The sequence below is a fragment of the Meles meles genome, chromosome 20 (genome assembly GCF_922984935.1).
Source record: "Meles meles chromosome 20, mMelMel3.1 paternal haplotype, whole genome shotgun sequence".
Lineage (NCBI taxonomy): Eukaryota > Metazoa > Chordata > Mammalia > Carnivora > Mustelidae > Meles > Meles meles.
The window spans coordinates 26,070,499-26,095,547 of record NC_060085.1 but is presented as its reverse complement, the minus strand read 5'-3'; the positions used below and the strand labels follow the sequence as shown (position 1 = coordinate 26,095,547).

General features: G+C 37.5%; 2 protein-coding genes across 3 annotated transcripts in view; one reads left to right on the top strand and one right to left on the bottom strand.

The window, feature by feature from the left end:
* Positions 1 to 25,049, bottom strand: part of APPL1 (adaptor protein, phosphotyrosine interacting with PH domain and leucine zipper 1) — a 41,221-nt gene that overhangs the window by 8,120 nt on the left and 8,052 nt on the right. For both annotated transcript variants that reach the window (XM_045990856.1, XM_045990855.1), the window contains 12 exons: positions 23,545 to 23,616; positions 18,452 to 18,539; positions 16,960 to 17,001; positions 16,118 to 16,176; positions 12,421 to 12,567; positions 11,494 to 11,576; positions 10,408 to 10,566; positions 9,124 to 9,312; positions 7,421 to 7,463; positions 5,648 to 5,704; positions 3,271 to 3,362; positions 1,552 to 1,734 (listed from right to left, as the gene is read on the bottom strand). In XM_045990856.1, coding sequence (XP_045846812.1) covers positions 1,552 to 1,734; positions 3,271 to 3,362; positions 5,648 to 5,704; positions 7,421 to 7,463; positions 9,124 to 9,312; positions 10,408 to 10,566; positions 11,494 to 11,576; positions 12,421 to 12,567; positions 16,118 to 16,176; positions 16,960 to 17,001; positions 18,452 to 18,539; positions 23,545 to 23,616 — 1,214 coding nt within the window. The remainder of the gene's footprint in view (positions 1 to 1,551; positions 1,735 to 3,270; positions 3,363 to 5,647; positions 5,705 to 7,420; positions 7,464 to 9,123; positions 9,313 to 10,407; positions 10,567 to 11,493; positions 11,577 to 12,420; positions 12,568 to 16,117; positions 16,177 to 16,959; positions 17,002 to 18,451; positions 18,540 to 23,544; positions 23,617 to 25,049) is intronic.
* LOC123932541 (nucleophosmin-like) lies at positions 21,279 to 22,438 on the top strand. The gene is given in 2 exon segments (XM_045990858.1): positions 21,279 to 21,892; positions 21,894 to 22,438. Coding segments are annotated over 2 exon segments (843 nt in total). The 3' UTR covers positions 22,123 to 22,438.

The window sequence follows — 25,049 nt, the reverse complement described above, 5'->3', positions numbered from 1 at the left end:
AGGCCCCTGCCTTCACACTTAGTAGGCTGAACTCAATGCTGCTGCATTCTAGAAGAGGTATATGAGCTGACATGTAGACATACATACATATACACCCACATACGCCCCAATATCCTATAAAGCATGTTGTGAAAGTCCTTGAATTTAAATAAAGAGGGACAGGGCGCCTGGGTGGCTCAGTGGTTTAAGCCGCTGCCTTCGGCTCAGGTCATGATCTCAGGGTCCTGGGATCGAGTCCCACATCCGGCTCTCTGCTCTGAAGGGAGCCTGCTTCCCTCTCGCTCTCTCTGCCTGCCTCTCTGCCTACTTGTGATCTCTCTCTGTCAAATAAATAAATAAAATCTTAAAAAAAAATAAATAAATAAATAAAGAGGGACAGAACAGCTGATTTAGCTTCAATTTTAGCTACTTAAGAAAAATGTCAGGGATTTCCTAGGATTGCAAAAACCTCTTTTTAGATTCTCCAAGTACATATTGTAAGTTAATTATGCTAATTTGAACACTGTCTAGTTTTAAACCTGTATTTCTCAAGGAATGCAAGAATGCAAGAAGAAAAGCTTATTAGTGATGGGAGCTACCTCCCTCCTCAGTGTGAGTGGCTCTTGGCACACACACAATGAAGGAAAAAAATACAATTCAAAATAGTTTTGTAGGGGCGCCTGGGTGGCTCAGTGGGTTAAAGCCTCTGCCTTCGGCTCGAGTCATGATCTCAGGGTCCTGGGATTGAGCCTCACATCCCTGCTGAGCAGGGAGCCTGCTTCCCTCTCTCTCTCTGCCTGCCTCTCTGTCTACTTGTGATCTCTGTCAAATGAATAAATAAAAAATCTTTAAAAAAATAGGTTTTATAAGCAAACAGAGAGCTAAATGGTTTTAAAATACTGTTGGCCTTAAGACAACATGAAATTGATCTCTATAATTGATGTCTGAACTTTTATATAAAATGCTAATATATTTCTGTGATCAAATACAAATTATTTTTTTCTTGGTCACAGCCATGTATATCCAAATTAGTATCAATTTGTTAGGTGTCCAACCTACTTAAATAAATGATTTGCTGTGACATTTCCTTCACCCCAGAGCCAAAGAAAAATTCTAACAGCTTTCACATTTCTCGTTATGCAACCAGAAGATGTTTTATTAATAATTCACAGCATGTTAATGTTTTAGTCTTCCTGGAGATTTCTTATTCTGACCCAAGATGATATTTTTCTTATAAACTTAGCGCACACGTACTACTCTGAATTTCTAAAATAGTGTCATGACCTAAAGATAGGACTGTCAACTTTCTTTTGTAATTTTAAGAGCAAATACCAGAAGTAGATCTGATAAGCAATGCAAAATTAAATACTTTTAGAACTAAATTATCTTCACTTATTTAGCTGAAGCAGAAAACAAAGAAAAACCTGCGTGATTCTTTCCTGACTATCAAAATTAGGTATAGAAAGTACAACATAATTGATACATATGTGTGAGAGAGGACTCTCAACTGCAAAAATGGAATCATAAGCCTAATGGATCACAGAACAATATCCCTATGACGCCATCGCCCACCTGCCTCCCTGGCCAAAGGCTTTTGCTTGGCCAGGCTGATCTTCACACACGGGAGAAATGATGTCAAACTGTATTGGAGTATCTGGAGCAACGAGAGAATCTAGAGAAAGGGCAGCCAGATTTGTGGACTCAGATCCTAAGGATCCCGAGCTGCTGGTTCGAGCTGTCGGTGGCCGAGATTGCCTAAACACAGAAGAAAACCAGAAGACATTGCATTAAGTTTTCTCTTTTTGAAACTGAATACGAACTATCAGAAAATATAATTTTATAAGAGAGAATAAATTTCAATAACAGACTTTCCTATTCTCCTGAAACTGTTCCAAAAAATAGAAATGGAAGGAAAACTTCCAAACTCATTTTATGAGGCCAGCATCACCTTGATCCCAAAACCAGACAAGGATCCCACCAAAAAAGAGAACTACAGACCAATATCCTTGATGAACACAGACGCAAAAATTCTCGCCAAAATACTAGCCAATAGGATTCAACAGTACATTAAAAGGATTATTCACCACGATCAAGTGGGATTTATTCCAGGGCTGCAGGGTTGGTTCAACATCCGCAAATCAATCAATGTGATACAACACATTAATAAAAGAAAGAACAAGAACCATATGATACTCTCAATAGATGCTAAAAAAGCATTTGACAAAGTACAGCATCCCTTCCTGATCAAAACTCTTCAAAGTGTAGGGATAGAGGGCACATACCTCAATATTATCAAAGCCATCTATGAAAAACCCACCGCAAATATCATTCTCAATGGAGAAAAACTGAAAGCTTTTCCGCTAAGGTCAGGAACACGGCAGGGATGTCCATTATCACCACTGCTATTCAACATAGTACTAGAAGTCCTAGCCTCAGCAATCAGACAACAAAAAGAAATTAAAGGCATCCAAATTGGTAAAGAAGAAGTCAAACTATCACTCTTCGCAGATGGTATGATACTTTATGTGGAAAACCCAAAAGACTCCACTCCAAAACTGCTAGAACTTGTACAGGAATTCAGTAAAGTGTAAGGATATAAAATCAATGCACAGAAATCAGTTGCATTTCTTTACACCAACAACAAGACAGAAGAAAGAGAAATTAAGGAGTCAATCCCATTTACAATTGTACCCAAAACTATAAGATACCTAGGAATAAACCTAACCAAAGAGGCTAAGAATCTATACACAGAAAATTATAAAGTACTCATGAAAGAAATTGAGGAAGACACAAAGAAATGGAAAAATGTTCCATGCTCCTGGATTGGAAGAATAAATATTGTGAAAATGTCCATGCTACCTAAAGCAATCTACATATTTAATGCAATCCCTATCAAAATACCATCCATTTTTTTTCAAAGAAATGGAACAAATAATCCTAAAATTTATATGGAACCAGAAAAGACCTCGAATAGCCAAAGGAATATTGAAAAAGAAAGCCAAAGTTGGTGGCATCACAATTCCAGACTTCAAGCTCTATTACAGACTTTTCTTTCCAATGACTAAATTCAAAAACATAAATGATCTCAATCTATAGATAAAGCTCTAGGGCCATCTGGAATTATTTATTTAGCACTCTAGCTGGTAAATTTACCAACCTGAAAATATACACTTTCTATATTTTGGGGAAACTATTTCATACTAATGTAAGTAGAACTGCTAAAATCAAAGTGTTTGCTAACACTTTCAAAAGCCCATATGGTTTCAAATAACCCAAAGTCTGGTAACTCACGCTGCCGGCCGCAGACTCTCATGCCTCTGCTGGAAAGATGGGGAAGGAGTGACAGCTTCCAAAGCTGACTGATTTACTCGTGCTGCAATTTCCTATTTTGTTTTAAAAAGGACTAGAATTGGTAAAGCAAGGAAACCAAAAGTCTGAATACAGTTGTCAGAATGTTCTTGAGTTACATTTAAAATGCAAATTAGAGTTACTAAAATAGTTCCACATTGTCTTAAGATACATAATTAACTTTGTAACATTATAACTTAAGCTTCCTCTTACTTCTTACAGACATAGATCTTTAAATATTTACCAGATTTTTTGGATTAGGTTTGTATTGTCAGCACCTAATACAGCACCTACTATATGTATACTCAATACATTTGTTAAATAATGAAATTCAGAAGGAGCAGGAACAGCCACAAAATATCAAAATATTAAAATAGTTTATGACTATGCTGCTGCTGTTTTCATGATCTTCCAGAATATATTTATGCTCAGAGAAATCTATGTATTTATTGATTATCATGGATATTTTCAGGCCAAAATCTGAAAGAAAACTTCCTATAAGAGATTTTTTTCAACTTACTGTTTTAATTCAAACACTGGCTACTTTGTAAAATAATATTTATGTTGGAAAAAAAATCCTAACACTTTTGCATTTGTCTTATAGTTAGCAAAAATATCAAAACAATGCCACAAATTGATCAGAATTTCTTCTCTCATTAAGTACAGATAAAGTAATTCTGAATCATCTGGAAAATATTAGAGTTCTGATAGCTTGTGGGAAAAGTAACATAACCCTGAATTATTCAGACCCAAACATTGTATTTACCATGTATGCCCTAGATATTAACAGGTCATCCAACTTCCATTTTAATTTTTTGGTGCTCCCAAGTAACGTAACAGAAAGGAAAAGCTAACCTGGCAAGAGATCAAATTAGTGCAAGCAAAAGGCTTCTTACAATTAGCAATTGGCACTGATTTTCTTAGATTACACTCATAAGATTATAAAACTAATAGAAGTTACTAATATTTTGGAGGTCATGAAATATTGTTTCTTTGGTTCAAAACTTTTCCTAGGCATCTAAATTCTAGGAGTCTTGGGTGGTACCTCAAAGTCATTAATGATAAACACAGAACTCTTTTAAATTGCTCTTCTGTTCACTTGAGCTTAAAATCTGAAAATCATCTTTAATTCATCTCTTTCATCCTTTACATTGGTCAGTTACTAACTAGTCCAGCTGATTTCGTTTTACCTCTTTCTACAATGCATTATTTCTGCTCTTTTGGTTACCACACCTGTTCAGACCCTCAGTTCGTGCCTGAACTAGGATCATGGTCTCCTACATGTTCCCAGATGCTCCTGTCTAATCAACCAATTATACTAACAACAGTTTTAAGACTTAGAAGAATGGCGGCTTCCTAGAGAAATCAGTCCTGCTCTGCCTCAACTGAAATCATCAGCCCTGCACAGCCCTGGCAGGCAGCCAGGTTTATTGCACAGCTGGGCCCACTGAGACTGGCAGAGGTTACATAGCTCCTGCCCCAAACCAAGTCTTTTCCCAACTACGCTGCAGCATGGACCCACTTGATTCCTTCCAGAGTTCTCTGCACCCCTGGGTTCTTCTGTGTGTAGTGGATTCACCTATGCAGCTAAGTTCATCTGGTTTGATAGGCTTTGCCGCTAAAAGTGTAACTGGCAAAAACTTGGAGTTCAGGCCACCTCATCTTAGACATACTCTGCATTTTAACAAGATCCCCAGGTGATTTGTATGCACATTTCAGCTATTTTTCTCTAGCAGCTATTTTTCAACTCCAATTATACTACAGGTTTCAAAAACACATCATTTCTGCCTTTATGCTTTTGTTTTTATTCTCATAGGAGAATATGTTTTATTCATCTTTTATCTCAAAACATGGACAAATCTTAGCCAGCTTGGGATCCTACCATCTCCACAATTTTCTCTAAAACTAAAGTCCACACTGATCTTAACATTCTCAAATCTTAAGCTTTTAGTCATTACCATACACTTTCAACCACACAGTTTCATATACAATGTTACTTAAAAGTTTTAGTTTTGTATTTCCATACACACAGGCTCCTGTGGGGCAAAGTCATGGCTTCCTTTTCTTTTGTATTCTTCTCCATGGTGCTCAACCCAAAGCCAAACACAGGACTGATGCCCAGTAAAAATTTGTTAGCTGACCGATTTCAGTTACTTCTGAAATACTTTATCTTTCTAGGAAGACCAAATGCTCATATATGGATACGTTAAAGCTACTCATTCAAGGGCAAATTAAAAGACTTCAGAACTTGAGGAATTATGAAATAAATAATAATCATTCATTTTTGCCAGGTCTGAATACCATAAAATAAAAATATTACCTCTGGGTTTTCACTTAAATATATTTGTTTGGATATGTTATTTATAGTACAGATCCACTGCAAGAGAAAAAAAATAGAAAAATATGATTAATATTTTTTTCTATAGTTCTTCTAAAGAATCTTCAATATTTTACGGAATAAAAGTTCCATTAGAAGTATCACATATTTGGGGCACATGGGTGGCTCAACCGGTTAGGCATTTGCCTTCAGCTCAGGTCATGATCTCAAGGTCCTGGGATCAAGTCACAAGTCAGGCTCCCTGCTCAGTGGGGAGTCCACGTCTCTTTCTCCCTCTGCTCCTCCCCTCCACTAGTGCTAATAAACAAAATCTTTTTTTAATTTTATTTATTTATTTGAAAGGGAGAGAGAGAATGAGAGAAGTCAGCGGCAGAAGCAGACTCCCTGGGTGCCTGGGTGGCTCAGTGGGTTAAAGCCTCTGCCTTCAGCTCAGGTCATGATCGCAGGGTCCTGGGATCAAGCCCCGCAATGGGCTCTCTGCTCAGCAGGAAGCCTGCTTCCCCCTCTTTCTGCCTGTTTCTTGCCTACTTGTGATCTCTGTCAAATAAATAAATAAAATCTTAAAAAAAAAAAAAAAAAGGAGCAGACTGCCTACTGAGCAGGGAGCCCAATGTGGGACTGGATCCCAGGACTCCAGGATCATGACCCGAGCCAAAGGCAGTCGCTTAACCAACTGAGCCACCTAGGCCCCCAAAAAATAAAATCTTAAAAAAAAAAGCCCAAATTAACTTCATACAAGCAAATAAAAATAAACCAATAATGTTAAGTTACAATTTAATAGCCTACATTTGTCTTTTATATCACTCCCCCTCTTACTCCCTACCAAATAAGATAGTCTGGACTCAGATATCATGATTAACACCAATAAAAAAAGTTAAGAGCTAAATATATTCCTAGTGAATGCATTTTACATACGTCTCTTCTTTCAGATTTATAACACAGAAAATGCTCTCTTCCACATTTTCTGTTTCACACTCGAGGACTGCAGTCCACAATGAACTTCATTATACTAATCTGGTAAACCTGGCAGAGAGCAGACATTTGTCTACGTTCCTCACAAACCAAAAGCAAGTTTTAAAACCTACTCCTTTGCACAAGAGGCAAATAAAAATAGACCTCTCTATAATTTCTAACCTTGTCTTTTACCAACACAGTTAAAATACCAGATAAAGTGGCTCAAAATCAACTATAGTATATTTTCATTGAAGAATATTTCTCAGGACAAAGGTTTTGAAGTGTCAGTTCTTAGTGGTAACTTACCTTCCATATTTGGTGTACTAGAAGTAAAAATGGAGCCAAAAATAAAAGACTCATGAGGAAGAACAGACACTCCCAAATTTTTGTTTTTCTGTCTTTCATTTCTCCAAGGTTTTAAGCTTTACTTGCTTCCTGATATGCTATATCAGCTGCCACTATATTCTTAATGCAGCAAATACTGTCTCAGAAAGTTGATGAGAGAAGGGAATAAATTAAACTGTCACCTCATGATACTAACAGCTTGCCAGATAGCAACAGTCACAAGGTCATTTCTGAAGTTGAGCCTTTAAAAAGACAAGACACCAATGATCTCTAAGGTCTCCTTTAATAGGTCTACCTATAAAAGTCTCTGTGAAACTTAATGTTTCTTGAGGACAACAGATTTCTATGAAAAAAAAAATTTAATTAACTAGGATTTTCCACATTTCTATCTTAATATTTAGTTACTGAAATATCTTAAAATGTTGCTGAAGAAAATAACTTTAGAAAAAATTTTACCTCCTCATGGTCTTTTTTACTTTCTGCTTGCAAAATTGAAGATCTGGAAAATAAAAAAGAAAGAAGTTTGACCCTCAATTTAAAAAAAGATCTGAGAAAATTTTTTATCTTTAAAAGTACATATAAAACCAATTGGTATCAAAACTAAAAAAACCCAAAACACACAACAAATCAGTATCTTAGTTAAGAAAAGGAGACCACCTGGGGCTGGACTCAGATTTTAACAACTCTTGACTTTGGCTATCCAGGCCAAGATAGACCAAAAAAGAAACAGGTGCTGGTTTTCAGAAGACAGCCTATAACAAAGGTACACTGCAAATAAGACAATGCATTTCAACTTTCTGATGCTTATCATATATATTTCAAATGTAAATCAGTGATCCTAACAGAAAACACTAATTGTACTCATTATTTCTCCATAAATATAGTCAAATAAAAATTTTTAATGTATCAATCACTAACTTTGGGACAGTTAGCTTTTCTATAGATATTATTTTAAGAGTTAAGAGAAAAATTACTAATTTTGAATCACACCAGGAAAGTGAAATGGGAAATCATGTTAAGCATTATTAGCAATAAAACTGAAAAAATGTAGATTCCTGTACTAACATATTAACAATCTGGTAAACACAGGGACTCCCAACATCCAGCATGATAAATGACATAGTCACTGACATTCATTACATATTTAAAGGAGGAATATGAAATTAAACAACTGATAAAAGATAGTGAACCATAACATCTTAACATGTTGCTTCAGAACAGTAAGAAAGATCAAAAACAGTATTTTAATCAGGAAAAAAACTGCAGATAACTTAAACATCTATCATTAGGAAAAATTTTAGATTGTGGTATATATCCTTAGATGGATTATAACATAGCCATTGTGAAATGTTTTGAATAAGTAGCTACAGATCCAAAGTATATATACAGTATTTCTTCAAATATTTTTTTTAAATGTAGTTAAAATAAAAACCGTAAGGTAACAGACCAAAGAGTTAATTGTTGCTTCTAGTTAGAGAGATCATTCTTGCAATATTCAATACTCCTTTTTTATATTTTTCTGTATTTTCCAAAAACTTGTTGTAAAGGCTACTCTATGGATTCTCAATTAATGCAAAGGTAACAGAAGTCTTAAAAATCACATATACACATTAATGGACTAAATCATTAATTTAACCAGGAATATTTAACATTTAAAAATGAGTGTTTGCACTTACTACATGTCCAGCACAATACATATGTTAGACTTCTCTTCTGTATAATAATGTACAAAGTAGGAATTATGACTCCCATACCCCCATTTCACATGTAAAAAAACAGAGGTTATGTAATTTATCTAAGACCGCACAGTAAGTAGCAGATCATGAATTTGAGCTTTCTGACCCCAGGGTTAGGGCTCTTTCCGCTAACTTGTGTTGCCTTCCCCAACATGGAGCAAAATTTTCAGTGAACAGTATCCTAACATGTAATCACAGGTTTTTACCATTTGCCCTTGTTTTAACAACCTCAAAATATTAAGACTTCATTTAATCAAGTCAGAAAGGAAAATTCATCTCATTTCTACATAATTAAAAAAGAAAATTATCTTAATATATACTAAGCCCAAAGTAGATATAAAATGTCTGAATGAGAAGGAATTATTATGCACTTCAGTAATTAAAACATGACAGACTGTATTAACACTAGGAAAAAATACTAACTTTTTTCCATCAAAGGAAGTGATCTGAAAACAGTACCGCCTGTCTTCACAGTCCACAGCCATTACTGAGCAGTTGTCAATGTCCATGGCCAGGCCACCTGCCACATCCCCACGCGCCTGACTCATTAAGTTTCCACCCTGCGTGAAGTAAAACTGTCTGTCCCAGGTAGATGACACCAAGCCTGTTTTACTAAATGAAGAAAGTACATTCACTCTTTAATAACAACACACCTGAAATCTCATCATAAGCCAGACACAAGATAAAGCACATCACAAAGAACCAGCTTGCAAAAAGGCACAAAGGTGCCTAGAAAATATGTTTTTCAGTCTCTAAAATAAATTCACGTATGCTGAGCCACTTTTGTGTTTGTGTGTGTATTTCCAAAAAAAAAAAAAGCTGGAAGGTGTCAAACTGCAACCATTACAATGATGCTCCATAAATTACAGTTCAACTTTCAGGAGAAGAAATTCAAATGAAAAGAATTCGTTTTACTTCTAAGGTGAACTTGCTTTATCCTATCTGTATATAAAAACTTTTAGAAGTTGGGGCACCTGGATGGCTCAGTCGTTGAGCTCTGCCTTCAGTCTGGGTTATGATCTCAGGGTCCTGGAATCGAGCCCCATGCCAGGTTCTCTGCTCAGCAGGGAGTCTGCTTCTCCCTCTCCCATGCCCCCTGCTTGTGTTCCCTCTCTGTCAAATAAATAAATAAAATCTTAAAAAAAAAAATTTTTTTTAACTTTTAAAAGTTGACCAGATGTTATAATTACATTTTAAAGTATAATAAAAATGATTTTAAAAAAAGATTTTATTTATTTGACAGAGAGACACAGTGAGAGGGAACACAAGCAGGGGGAGTAGGAGTGGGAGAGAGAGAAGCAGACTTCCCACTGAGCAGAGAGCCCAATGTGGGGCTCGCTCCCGGGACTCTGGGATCATGACCCAAGCAAATGGCAGATGCCTAATGACTGAGCCACCCAGGCACCCCATAAAAATGGTATTTAATAGCATTCATGTAATGCTAGATTTATTTAAACTCAAATTCATCTCACTTTAAAAATAATTCTAAATTATTCAATAAATATCTAAACAGAATTATACTTCTGAAAATTATTCATGTATTCCACCTGTCAAAAAGTTGACAAAAAACATGAATACTGCTAACTAAAAAGATTGAACCTTCAGTAAAACAAAATAATTTAGCAGACAATATCAATCATACATTACATTCACTTGATACTACCTTATATGATATACAACATACGAAAATAACTATAGTTTTCTTACTTCCTAGCATTAAGGTATCCAGCCTTCCGGGTTAAGTTTCGATTAACAGGAAATTTCATAGGATCTGGGTCAGGCACATATAAGGGGTCACTGGCTACTTCCAAATCTTCTATTGTCTGCTGCATGGTCTCAACATCATTGTCCATTTCCCTACGAACACTAACACAGAAAACATATTGTTTACTACCAACCACAACAAAGAACTCCTTACCAATCATGTTTATCTATGTATTTGCTTTGCATATCTTTTCTTAAAGACAGAAACAACAGCACAGGTGGTTAAAATAACATGAACGCATGATGAAATAGCTTTACATTTTATGCGAAAGTAGGTATTATGGAAATAATACCATTAAAAAATGGATGAAGCCACACTGAATACCCAACTTTGGAATAATTTTTCAAAATGTCCTGCATATCCCAGATTGACCATATCACTGATCAGAATGTTGAACCTGCTTCGCACTGCTTGCTTAGAACCTGCTTCGAACTGCTTGCTCTCGGGGCACCTGGGTGGCTCAGATGGTTAGGCGTCTGCCTTTGACTCAGGTCATGATCCCAGGGTCCTGGGATTGAGCCCGGCATCGGGCTCCCTGCTCATCAGGGAGTCCGCTTCTCCCTCTCTCCCCAAACTGTCCACCCTGCTTGTGTTCTCTCACTCTATCAAATATATAAATAAAATCTTAAAAAAAAAAAAAAAGAAAACTGCTTGCTCTCTTTAAGCTTTCATGGCTTAGCAAGCAAGATTTATTTAGTAACTCCCATCTGTCCCCCACAGTTCAGGTAACTGAAAAGACAATGAACTTATGGATAATTACTATTATGTGTCTGTTATACACAGACATAAAACCTAGGTTAGAATAAAATATCATCAAACTTGACAGAGCTATGAAATTCGGAGTTCAGATTCTGTGGGAAAGATGGTGAAAAAATCAAGAAGTATCCATGAGCCATGTGAGACACAGTCTCATGGCAAGGAAACCAGCCCGTCAGGAAATTCAATGCTAAATATTTTTAGATTACAGCATTTAGTTGTTAACTTATTCTCATAACTTCATTTTCAATTTTAAGGAAGAAAGTACTTACTTCTGTACACTTGTTCCAATATTAGTCAAGAATTCTTCCAGCTGTTCATTGAGGTTTTCAGAACCCATCTTAAAGAAACTTATCTGGGGCAAGAGGGTGTGTGAGTGGGAGGATGAACAACAGAAACAAACATACAAGAAACACAGTGAATCATATAAACAATCTCCAAGATACATGGTAAGGTAAAGAACAAAGGATTATTCCCATTTGTGCACTAGTTTACAATGACTTCTACTGGACTTAGAACCACTGTAGAAACCAGACTTCAATTTCACTGTACATCTTTGTAAGCAATTTATAAAATAAAATGTTAAAACATTCTAAATAAGTTACATAAACTTTTACATTTATACAAAGATAAATGTTATATTGAGGACTAATAAGCACTCATATTTGAAGGAATATTCAAATTTCTTTAAACTCTTAATTTTTAGGGGTGTGCCATCACATATTACCCAAATTTACTTTTCTAGCCTCCTTCCTGATGCAAACCTCTTGGGACACTTTGGAGCTCATCATTATTTTTACCTCAGGAGGTATGCAAGGTACAGGAAACAAACTCAAACTTGCATTCTCTTTCAAATATATTCCAAAGTCAGAGTGAATAGAAGTTCCATCAGTAGGAGTAACTCCAGAATTCATTTAACTTTCTGTTCCCTGTCCCCCACCTGTGGTGGACAAAGCCTAAATACAAGGTTAAGTGTTTTCATTTACCCTAAAGTAGGTGAAATCTTCATTTTTAAGAAAGCCACCCTAACTTTCTCAAAATAGCATTCTGATGACATTTTAAATTACTTTTGAAAACACAGATCCAAATAGAATATTTTGACCTTAGTTTCTAATACCTTATACTTCACATAAATATCAAACTTAACATAAAGTTTTTAGGACAGTTATAATCCAAAACACAGTGCAGTCAGTATTTACCTGAGCTTGCATGTACCCAAGCAGAGGTTCTAACAGTGCTATTTTCTTTTTGTATTGAAGAGTATTTAATGCACAAAAATAATGCATCATGGTCTGGTGTTGTTTTTTTCTGGAAGTGTAGACATCTTCTGTTACTTCATACTTTACCTTTGAGTAAAAACATTAAAAACACCATTATTTACTTCATTGTGTAATTATCTTTAGTTATCGTTAGTAGTGGCTGTAGGGAAGAGCCCATCCAAGGAAAAATGTGTATCACCAGCACCTAAGCATCTTTATTTTCTGAGATAGTAGAAATCCTATAAAATACCAACCACTCCATCTTAAAATGCACATTTAAAGCAGAATTCTGCACATAACTAAGAATGATACACTAACGGAACTAAGTGTGGCAGAGTCTACACACAGATCAAAGGCAGATAGGGGTTTGGTATTAGCTTAGTCATTAGGTTTTTGTTTGTTTGTTTTTTATACATTATTTTTTTTAAAGATTTTATTTATTTATTTGACGGAGAGAGAGAGAGATCACAAGTAGGCAGACAGGCAGGCAGAGAGAGAGGGGAGAAGCAGGCTCCCTGCTGAGCAGAGAGCCCGATGTGGGGCTCAATCCCAGGACACTGAGATCATGACCTGAGCCGAAGGCAGAGGCCTAACCCACTGAGCCACCCAGGCACCCCTATACATTAGTTTTTGATCTTGGTCAGTTCACAGCATATTTCTCTTCTGGTTCTCTCCTGCTGTTCTTCCTCTCTTGTACTTGTTTTCTTCCATCCACACTTAAAATACTTGTGCTCCTTTAAGTTCTTGTATTTAGACAACAAATATTTATTGAGCACCTATTATGTAATATGCATTAAGCTCTTCTCTCTTCTTGCTTTACTTAGAATACCAAATCCAGTACTAAGAATATTCCAATACACCAATGACTCCCAAATTTTTAACTCTCACCTTTCACTTTTTTTGTAATTTTATTTATTTGAGAGAGAGAGAGAAAGCACAAGCAGGGAGAGGGAGAAGCAGGCTCCCCACTGAGCGGAGAGCCCAGGATTCTGGGATCATGACCTGAGCCAAAGGCAGATGCTCCACTGACTAAGCCATCCAGACAGCCCTTGCCCTTCACTCTCCTAAGTGTCAGAGGAAGCACATCTCCAACTGGGTTTCTCTGTGTGTGTGTGTGTGTGTGTGTGTGTGCACTCATGCGCAAATGTGTTTTAATGCGCTGGACACGTATAAAACTGAATAGAGTATCTTCCCCTCAAAGCCTCTGTTTATTAGCTTTTTTTTTTAAGTTTTTGTTTTTGTTTCTTTTTAAAGATTTTATTTATTTATTTGACAGACAGATTACAAGTAGGCAAGAGAGGCAGGCAGGGAGAGAGAGGAGGAAGCAGGCTCTCCACGGAGGAGAGAGCCCGATGTGGGGCTTGATCCTAGGACCCTGGGATCATGACCTGAGCCAAAAGCAGAGGCTTTAACCCACTGAGCCCCAGCTTTTTTTTTTAAGATATTTGTATTTATTTGAGAATAAGAGCAAGTGGTGGGGAGGGGCAAAGGGAGGAGAAAGAGAAGCAGACTCCCCGCTAACTAAGGAGCCTAATGCAGGGCTCAATCCCAGGACCCCAGGATCACGACCTGAGCTGAAGGCAGACACTTCATCAATGGAGCCATCTAGGTGCCCCTGTTTCTTAGCTCTCCTAATTACTCCAAGATCTACCCCATCATCCAAGAATCATAGGATTCCTTTTTAATTCATCCTTCTACCATGTCATGTCAATTCTACTTATATCATCCAAAAGTATTCCTTCCTTTACACTTTCAACAACTACCTGAGGCTATCCTAATGTCTCTGCAAACTATTCTGATACCTTTTCAGTTGGATTCCCTCAGTCCGGTACCCTTTACATTTCCATTAGGATTTTTATTGTATAACACAATTGCATGGTGTTACCCACTGATAATCCTTTAAGTAGGATTCCTTTAAACAGGCTGCCCAGTCCCTCTAACTTAAACTTCAAAGTCACTGACAGAGTAATCTGGCCCTAAACTACTTTCTTGTCATCTCTGCCATACCTCCCCAAATATATCCTATGCTCCAGACACACGCCATTATCGTAATAATTATTGCTAGAATTTAAAAAACTTGCTACAAGCTAGGTGCCCTGCATGTATTTCACATTTCATCATCACAACTACTGAGTTTTTCTGAAGAGAAATAAAGGCTTGAAATTAAGTAACCAAAGTTTGACCTCAGGCAAGTAAGTGGCAAAGCTGAGATTTGTCCTCCAGCAGTACAACTCCAGAGCCCACGCTCTTAAGCTTTACATTTTCCGGTGTCTACCATGTGCTTCTGCAGACTGTTTTTCTTCCAGGAATGCCCACTCCCTAACCCTAAACCAGTGACGTTCACTCATCCGAAATGCAAACAGCACCTCCTAAAAGTATAGCCTTTCCCAATTACCAAAGTTAACTGCTGCTTTGTTTGTGCTCTCCCAACATTTTGTTATGACTGCTATTATTGTACTTAACTCCACGTTAATTCATGTGTGCTCTTCACTCTTGTATGCTGGCATCTACTCTAGCTGCATGCCTCACACAGGAAGTCTTTGACTAAGTGTGTATTATTCACTCCCTTGGCAGTGGAGCCTATTCACACCATTACCCCATAGTACCCAAAATAGAGTAGATGCTCAAAATTGTTTCAAATCAAACAAAACTGGTAAAAGAATGTTTTTTAAACTACCTGGAATAACAACAACAAACCTGGAACAGCCAGAAGAAACGCAAAATACAATAAAATTCATAACTAGACCCTTTAACTATTTCTCTAAGGCAAAGTAACAAAGTAATATAGATCTCAAAATGTGTGCTAATACTTGCACCAAGTAATCAGTGAACTAAAATTAGAAATGGAAAGCTCTTTGTACTGGACTTTGTGAGAAACTTTCCATTTACTGGATCACAGTAGCTATTCCACAGTAAATTATATACCTAGTCATGGATTCCCCCAAGTGATCACTGTGCCCCTACCAGTAGCTGTAGCCAAGGCTGCAGACACCAACACAGAGCACCTCACTTGCAAACATCTAGTGGAGGTCTGATCATCAAACCTGGGATTAGGCACTGAGGAAGGAAAGAGCTTAAGGATCAGCTAGATGAACTTGCTAATTATTTTGTTTCTGTTCTTTACTCAAATGCATTTCTCCTAAAATAGAGCAAAAGATTTCTGGATTTCACTCCTTGGAGAAGGAGCAAAAACTATATATAGTGAGGAGGTCCTCGTAACAGAATTTCATTCAATTATGTAAGCAACAATTCAACTTTTTAACCGCTTTATCTCAGAAGACACTTCTGAATACATACATGGTCAAATAAAAACAGAACACATACAATGTTATCAAAACACAAAGCAAAAGGAGGCAATGTTATATACTGAGCATGAATTACACTTTTGGAATAGTTCTGTTTATCAAAATTATCAAATTTTGTCAGCAGAAAAATATTTTGTTCAAGAGACAATTATTAATTGCCTGATAATTCTAAGAAAGGCTTTGGAGCAACCAGAAGGAAAGAATAAACTAAGGGCAATGTAGCAAAACATAAAAAGTAACTGCAGGCTACTGTTTTTAAACAAAAAAAACTAGTGAAAAAAAGCTAATGAAACAATTATGACACTGAAGGAGTAAGTAAGTATGTATCATACCTTGTCATTTTCTCTTTTTTTTGACAACCGGCTATATCTGTTAATTGCAGCATCATGATCTGGAAAACAGAAATAACTATTAACAATAATACAACAGTACTTTACCAAACTTATAAATGCTTTAGTCTTTACATGTGCATCTTCCAATAAACATGCTAAAGCAAGAATTCTCAAAATAAAATAAAATTCTTTAACACATACTTCACTCCACCCAAATGTTCCCATAGTCAAATTTCCCATGAAGTATCTTTCTACTTATTAAATTGGTTAAAAAAAAATTAATTCTAAGGAGACTGTACTCCACTAAAAGTTTTTTAAAGTATTTTACTTTTTTAAAAGGATTTTATTATTTATTTGAGAGACAGAGTAAGAAAGCACAAGGAGGATGAGTGGCAGAGGGAGAGGGAGAAGCAGGCTCCCCACTGAGTAGGGAGCCCAATGCAGGACGTGATCCCAGGACCCTGAGATCATGATCTGAGCTGAAGGCAGATGTTTAACCAACTGAGCCACCCAGGTGTCCCTAAAAGTATTTTTTAGTACAAAAATAGCAAATGTTCACTAAAGAAAATTTTGGAATATACAAGAAAACAAAAGAATATATTATATCAACTCCTCTGGTATTATTAATATAGCAAACCACAAGATTTGATTTAGTTTCCATTTAAATTTTTCTTGTAGCATAAACTTAGTAAAACTTAAAAAAGCACTGATTTACATAATGTTCACTTACACTTTAAATTAGGTTCATTTTTTTCAATTATTACACAGAATATGGCCACAGTTTTGTGTTGATAAAGAAATGCATCACTGTGAGAAAGAACGGTAAAGTACTCACAACTTACCATTACTAGCAATCTGAAACACTTCCTTTAATGTCAGTATTTCTGGAAAAGTTCAAGAATAGTTTCGATTTAGCATATTTATGAAATATCTAAAATTTTGTTTAGAAAACAGTAACTCCCATTTAAGCTAAACTCAAACTCCAAATAATATTTCATACTTCAACATTCAAAGTGAAAAAGTTCTGTGCTTTAGCTCGTCTATGAAACATTCACTATCTTTAACAACAATTACACCGCCAGATCTACTTGCCACAAATTAATAATGTGATACAAAAACAAATTTAAAATCATTGCAAATTCTAAGATATGCAAATATTCTGACTTAGTACCAGCATCCAACTTATTATTTTTGATACAGACTCTAGTAAGTTCAAATGCTGAATCTGAGAAAAAAGAAAAATTAGTAAGATATGACATTAAGACTGAGAAAAGAGAAAAGGGAACTTGTTTCTTGACCTTGGAAATGACCATCCTTGAGAATTATCACCATAAATACTAACTCCATTTCTAAAATACATTTGTCTTTATTCCATGCATGATTTAAATACTTTACCATCCACTAATACGTTAGTTCAATGTTTTTATTCTCAATAAAACTCAATAAAGACTCAATAAATAAGTCTGTATGACTGAGACTGTAAATTATGAGAAAGCAGAGCCAATTCTATAAAACTCTCATTTTATGACCTAATCATCCTAAATGGGGAAAAAAATCCACCACAAACTACTAAGTCATGGGTTGCCAGACATGCCAGTACCCCTACCTCCCAACACTGCAGTCCCTAAACACACTCCCTCTGCCACTGTCACAGGTCAGGCATTGGTCATAGCTCACTGGGCTCTCACAACTCCCTAATCCATTTTCCTGGACATCAAATCCACTCTATTCTAACCTCCAAAACCAAAGGAATTGGATCTACTTCTTCAAGGCCTCCATTGGCTTCTCTTTGCTTATAAACTTAAGTCCAATATCTTCAGCATGATCTAGTTCCAAATTCATCTCCTGTCACATCCCAACACATCCAACATTGCAATCACATGGAGTTTCTCGTCAACCGCAAAACAAGACACGTATTTCTATAACCCATACCTTTGTGTTTTCTAGTCTGTCTAATGGAACAATGACTCTCTTCTCCTGGCAAATGCCTCTTCACTGTTCAATGCTCATGTCACATCCTTAGTGACACCTTACTGACACCCTCCTCTGAGCCCCCATAGCACCTTGCTCATCCCTAACTGTAAGAGAATTATTATCTTAATTACCTACTTTACCCATCTCCTTCTCAAGGCTTTCTTGACAGAAGACAATTGTACTCATATCAATATTCTACTGTATCTAGTTTAACATCTAGCAGGTGCTTCTATAAATACCCAGTGATACATTAAAGTGGTACAAGCTGTAGTTAGAAATGGTTAAGGTATACAGTAATATGCAATTTACAAGTATTGATCTGAGGGGTAATGGAAGTAGACATAAACTTGACTTCATTACCTTTTAGATCTCTTTCTTTAAACTGGGTAATGGGAAACATCATGGCATCAGCAAGCTGTGTTGAAAGTACTGCATGACAAGAGCTAAGCTAGTAAAAGGAAGACCAAAATGGCTGAATAAATAACTATACAGAGATAGCCAGTGTTTGTAAATTAAACAAAATCTAATAAACAGATGGTGATACATTTTACATAAGAGAACATTCAAAATTATGTGATACAGTCCAAAATACTATACAGTTAAAAAAAAAAAAAAAGTCCATTTAAAACTCTTAGGAAAGGGGCACCTGGGTGGCTCAGTGGGTTAAGCCGCTGCCTTCAGCTCAGGTCATGGTCTCAGGGTCCTGGGATCGAGTCCCGCATCGGGCTCTCTCCTCGGCGGGGAGCCTGCTTCCCTCTCTCTCTCTCTCTGCGCCTGCCTCTCTGCCTACTTGTGATCTCTCTCTGTCAAATAAATAAAATCTTAAAAAAAAAAAAAAAAAAAAAAAACCTCTTAGGAAAAAAACATAGGATAACCTAGGATTTGGCAGTGGCTCTTACATGACACCAAAGCACAAGCAACAAAAGAAAATATAAACTGGACTTCATCAAAATTAAAAACTCTGGGCAAAGGATATATCAAGAAAGTAAAAACACAGCCTGCAGAAAGGGGGAAAATATTTGCTAGTCACATATTGATAATGAACTTGTATCTAGAATAAGGAAGCCTTAAACTCAGTAATAAAAGATAAACCACTCAACTGAAAAAACGGGCAAAGTACTGAATGAAGCACTTCATCCCTACCCACAGTGCTGCCTTCTGTAGTTTCAGTGACCAAGGGTCAACTGCAGTCCCGAGGCAGATGATCCTCCTTCGGACATAGTGTCAGAAGGCCAATAGGAGCCTAACGGTACCTTGGAGTGCTTCCATCATTCACCTCACACCTCTGTCATCTCACATGACCACAAGGATTGAGTACAGCACCGTAATATATTTTGCAAGAGAGAGAGACACACACACCACACTCACAGAACTTTTATTATGGTATGTTATAATTCTATTTTATTAGTAATTATTCTCTCATTTTGTTAAACCTACTGTGCCTATTTTATAAATTACTCTTTATCACATGTATGTGTGTGTGTGTATAGGGAAACACATTATATATGGTTCCATACTATCCATGGTTTCAGGCAACCACTTTTTGGGGGGGGGCGCAAATGTATCACCTGTGGATGGGGAGGGGGGGTACTATCATAGACATTTCTTCAAAGATATACAAATGGCCAATAAGCACAGAAAAGGTCCTCAACACCATTAGTCAACAGGAAAATGCACATAAAAACTACAATGATACACTACTTCACACCTGCTTAGATGGTTATAATAAAAATATAAATGAAAATAGTAAGTGTTGGTGAGGACGTGGAAAAACTGGAACCCTCCATTACTGGTGGGAATGTAAAAGTACATAGGACCTGTGGAAAACAGTCTGGCTCAAAAAGCTAAATATAAAATTACTGGTATGACCCAGCAATTCCACTCCTGATTATATACCCAAAAGAACTGAATATTGGTGTTCAAGAAAAAAATAAAACAAAAACTTGTATACAAACCCTCACTGTAGCACTATTCCCACTAGCCAAAAGGCATAAAACAACTCAACTGTCCATCAACTATCAATGGATAAATAAAAAGTGGTATATGATGGAATTTTATTCACCTTCTGATACACGCTACAACACAGACAAACTTTGAAAACATGATACTAAAGAAGAAAGACACAAAAATCCACAAACTGTGTTAAGTCCATTTATATGAAATATCCAAAGCAGGCAAATCTATATAGATACAAAATAGATTTGTGGTTGCCAGGAGCTGAAGGGAGAGGAAGTAGGGAGTGACTGCTTAATGGGAATAGGGTTTCCTTTGGGATGATGATGAAAATGTTCTGGAACATCAGTGGTGAGGCTGCATAGCATTGGGAGTGTATAAATGTAACCAGGGAGACATTTTATGCTATGTATATTTTACCAAAATAAAAACATTCCATTTCCTGTAAGTATTTCTGTATATTGCTCTACTATGACAATATTTTGCTGTAATGAGTTATAAAAATATTTCAAAAAACTACTTTTTCAGTTACGGGACTAGAAAAGACAGAACTATCTAATGGCTTATATGAAAAGAAGAGCTTTCATTGCACTAGTTGAGAACAGTAATGGACTCCCCAAATAGCTCTCACTGCCCCTCTTCCTCCTAGGAACATTTTACCATTCAGTTTATTAATCCTTCCATCCCAGACAGTCAATATCAGCTCTTAATTTCTCTAACCAGTCATCAGAACAAATCATTTAAAACACACCCAGAAGTGGGGCGCCTGGGTGGCTCAGTGGGTTAAGCCTCTACCTTCAGCTCAGGTCATGATCCCAGGGTCCTAGGATCGAGCCCTGCATCGGGCTCTCTGCCTACTTGTGATCTCTGTCAAATAAATAAATAAAATCATAAAAAAAAAAAAAAAAGACCCAGTCCCTGGTGTGATTCCGTCCTGCGCGGCTGTTCTGTGAACAGTAGTCATTTAATCCGTCCGCCTTCTCTCCCACCTAAGTGCGAGCCACCACCCCATAGAAGATTTGATGGAGGGGCGCCTGGGTGGCTCAGTGGATTAAGCCGCTGCCTTCGGCTCAGGTCATGATCTCAGGGTCCTGGGATCGAGCCCCGCGTCGGGCTCTCTGCTCTGCGGGGAGCCTGCTTCCTCCTCTCTCTCTGCCTGCCTCTCTGCCTACTTGTGATCTCTCTGTCAAATAAATAAATAAAATCTTTAAAAAAAAAAAAAAAAGAAGATTTGATGGATATGAACCCCCTGAGGCCCCAGAACTATCTTTTCGGTTGTGAACTGAAGTCTGACAAGGATTATCACTTTAAGGTGGATAATGATGAAAATGAGCACCAGCTATCTTTAAGAATGGTCAGTTTAGGAGCTGGTGCAAAGGATGAATTGCACATTGTTGAAGCAGAGGCAATGAATTATGAAGGCAGTCCAATTAAAGTCACACTGGCAACTTTGAAAATGTCTGTACAGCCAACGGTTTCCCTTGGGGGCTTTGAAATAACACCACCTGTGGTCTTACGGTTGAAATGTGGTTCAGGGCCTGTGCATATTAGTGGACAGCACTTAGTAGCTGTGGAGGAAGATGCAGAGTCAGAAGATGAAGAGGAAGAGGATGTGAAACTCCTTAGTATATCTGGGAAGCGTTCTGCCCCTGGAAGTGGTAGCAAGGTTCCTCAGAAAAAAGTAAAACTTGCTGCTGATGAAGATGATGATGATGATGATGATGATGATGATGATTTTGATGATGAGGAAGCTGAAGAAAAGGCTCCAGTAAAGAAATCTATACGAGATACTCCAGCCAAAAATGCACAGAAATCGAACCAGAATGGAAAAGACTCAAAACCATCAACACCCAAGAACAAAAGGTCAAGAATCTTTCAAAAAACAGGAAAAGACTCCCAAGACACCGAAAGGACCTAGTTCTGTGGAAGACATTAAAGCAAAAATGCAAGCAAGTATAGAAAAAGGTGATTCTCTTCCCAAAGTGGAAGCCAAGTTCATCAATTATGTGAAAAATTGCTTCCGGATGACTGACCAAGAGGCTATTCAAGATCTCTGGCAGAGGAGGAAGTCTCTTTAAGAAAATAGTTTAAACAGTTTGTTAAAATATTCCGTCTTATTTCGTTTCTATAACAGTTGATATCTGGCTGTCCTTTTTATAATGCAGAGTGAGAACTTTCCCTACCGTGTCTGATAAATGTTGTCCAGGTTCCATTGCCAAGAATGTGTTGTCCAAAATGCCTGTTTAGTTTTTAAAGATGGAACTCCACCCTTTGCTTGGTTTTAAGTATGTATGGAATGTTATGATAGGACATAGTAGTAGTGGTGGTCAGACAAATGGAAATGGTGGGGAGACAAAAATATACATGTGAAATAAACTCAATATTTTAATAAAGTAAAAAAACAAAACAAAACCAGAACTTAGCTATATCTCATAGCTTTTTTTTTTTTTAAGATTTTATTTATTATTTAACAGACAGAGATTACAAGGAGGCAGAGAGGCAGGCAGAGAGAGAGATGGAAGCAGGCTCCCTGCTGAGCAGAGAGCCCGATGTGGGGCTCGATCTTAACCCTGAGATCATGACCTGAGTCGAAGGCAAAGGCTTAACCCACTGAGCCACCCAGATGCCTCTATATCTTGTAGTCTAACTTTTGGGGGGGGGGGGGCAGAGAGAGAGAGAGAGAGAGATAACAAGTAGGCAGAGGCAGGCAGAGAGAAAGGGGAAAGTAGGCTCCCCGCCAAGCAGAGGGCCTGATGCGGAGCTTGATCCCAGGACCCTGAGATCATGACCTAAGCTGAGGCAGAGGCTTAACCCACTGAGCCACCCAGACGCCCCCCCCCCCCTGCTTTTTAAGATTTTATTTATTTGTTTGTCAGAGAGAGAGAATAGGCAGGCAGAAGTAGAGGAAGATGCAGGCTTCCAGCTGAGCAAGGAGCCCAACATGGGAGTTCATGACCTGAGCTGAAGGTAGACAGATGCTTAACCCACTGAGCCACCCAGGCGTCCCTCGTAGTTGAACTCTTACCTCCCTGCCTACACCAGATAAAAGATGAAAGGTTGAATGACGCAGAGTAAGAGGAGAGAGAGCACATCTCTAGGCTCATCCCCAAAAACAATTTGTTTTAATCAAACAAAGTACTATTTTTATGAGACATCCACTAAGATATGAGACCAATACTACTATGGAAATAAGGTCCTTCTTCTTTTTTTTAAGATTTTATTTATTTATTTGAGAAAGAGAGAGAGACAGCATGAGAAGGGGGAGGGCCAGAGGGAGAAGCAGACTCCGTGCCGAGCACGGAGCCTGATACGGAACTCAATCCCGGGACCCCAGGATCATGACCTGAGCTGAAGGCAGTTGCTCAACCAACAGAGCCCCAATAAGGTCCTTCTTTAATTACAGAGATTTGCTCATATAATCATAATAATACAAGTTCCCAATAAAAGCTAAACTTGAATAATTTAATAAGACCACTTACTCAAGCAAAATAAGTACTTACCTCATCTATAACTTTTGAAAACTGTTGCAAAGTAGAGCTCATAACTTCATCATCACCTCCCAAAGGAAAACGCTAAAAAAAGAGAAAGAGATGAGGTAATGGTCCAGTGCTATAGGTCTTCTGTGAATGATGCTATAATTTACATTTTTAAATTTTTTAAATAATTTTTTGTTTTTTATTAACATATAATGTATTATTAGCCCCAGGGGTACAGGTCTGTGAATCACCAGGTTTACACACTTCACAGCACTCACCATAGCACATACCCTCCCCAGTGTCCATAAGCCAACCACCCTCTCCCTACCACCTCCCCCAGCAACCCTCAGTTTGTTTTGTGAGATTAAGAGTCTCTTATAGTTTGTCTCCCTCCAGATCCCATCTTGTTTCATTTTTTCCTTCCCTACCCCCGAAAACCCCACGTAGCCTCTCCAATTCTTCATATCGGGGTGTAATTTACATTTTTAAAAATAGCTGACCCTCAAAACACATAGGAGTTAGAAGTGCTGACCTGCACATACAACTTTTAACTTTCCCCAAATTTAACTAACAGTCGACTGTTGACAGGAGCCTTATCAGTAAACAGTTAACACATATTTTATACATTACATGTATTATGTACTGTATTTTCATAATCTTTTAGAGAAAAGTGTTAGGAAAATCATAGGAAGAAAAAATGTATTTACTGTACTGTATCCAAAAAAAACCACCCATGAATAAGTGGACCCATGCAGTTCAAACCCATGTTGTTGTTTTTTTTAAGATTTTATTCATTAATTTGAGAGGGAGAGAATGAGAGAGAGAGTGAGCACGATAAAGGGGGGCTCAGAGGGAAAAGAACACTCAGACCGAGAAGGGAGCCTGATGCGTAATTAGATCCTAGGACTCCAGGATCATGATCCCAGCCAAAGGCACTCTCTCAACCAACTGAGCCACACAGGCACCCCTCAAACCCATGTTAAGGATCGACTGAAACTTTTACAAATTTCCAAAATTTTGAATATGCTCTAAAAATGTCACTTAAGGGGCGCCTAGGTGGCTCAGTGGATTAAGCCTCCGTCTTCAGTTCAGGTCATGATCCAGGGTCCTGGGATCAAGCCCCACATCAGGCTCTCTGCTCAGTGGGGAGCCTGCTTCTCCCTCTTGCTCTGCCGGCCTCTGCCTACTTGGGATCTCTCTCTGTCAAATAAATAAATAAAATCTTTAAAAATAAATAAATAAATAAGCTATTATATGTTTATTAAAAAAAAAAAAAATTTGGAAGGGGAGGCGAACCATAAGAGACTATGAACTCTGGAAAACAACCTGAGGGTTTTGAAGGGTCAGGGGTGGGAGGTTGGGGGAATAGGTGGTGGGTAATGGGGAGGGCACGTTTTGCATGCAGCAGTGGGTGTTGTGCAAAAACAATGAATACTGTTACGCTGAAAAAATAAATAAAATGGGAAAAAAAAATAAAACAAATAAATAAATAAATAAATAAAAACGTCGCTTAATAAAAGAGTGTAATT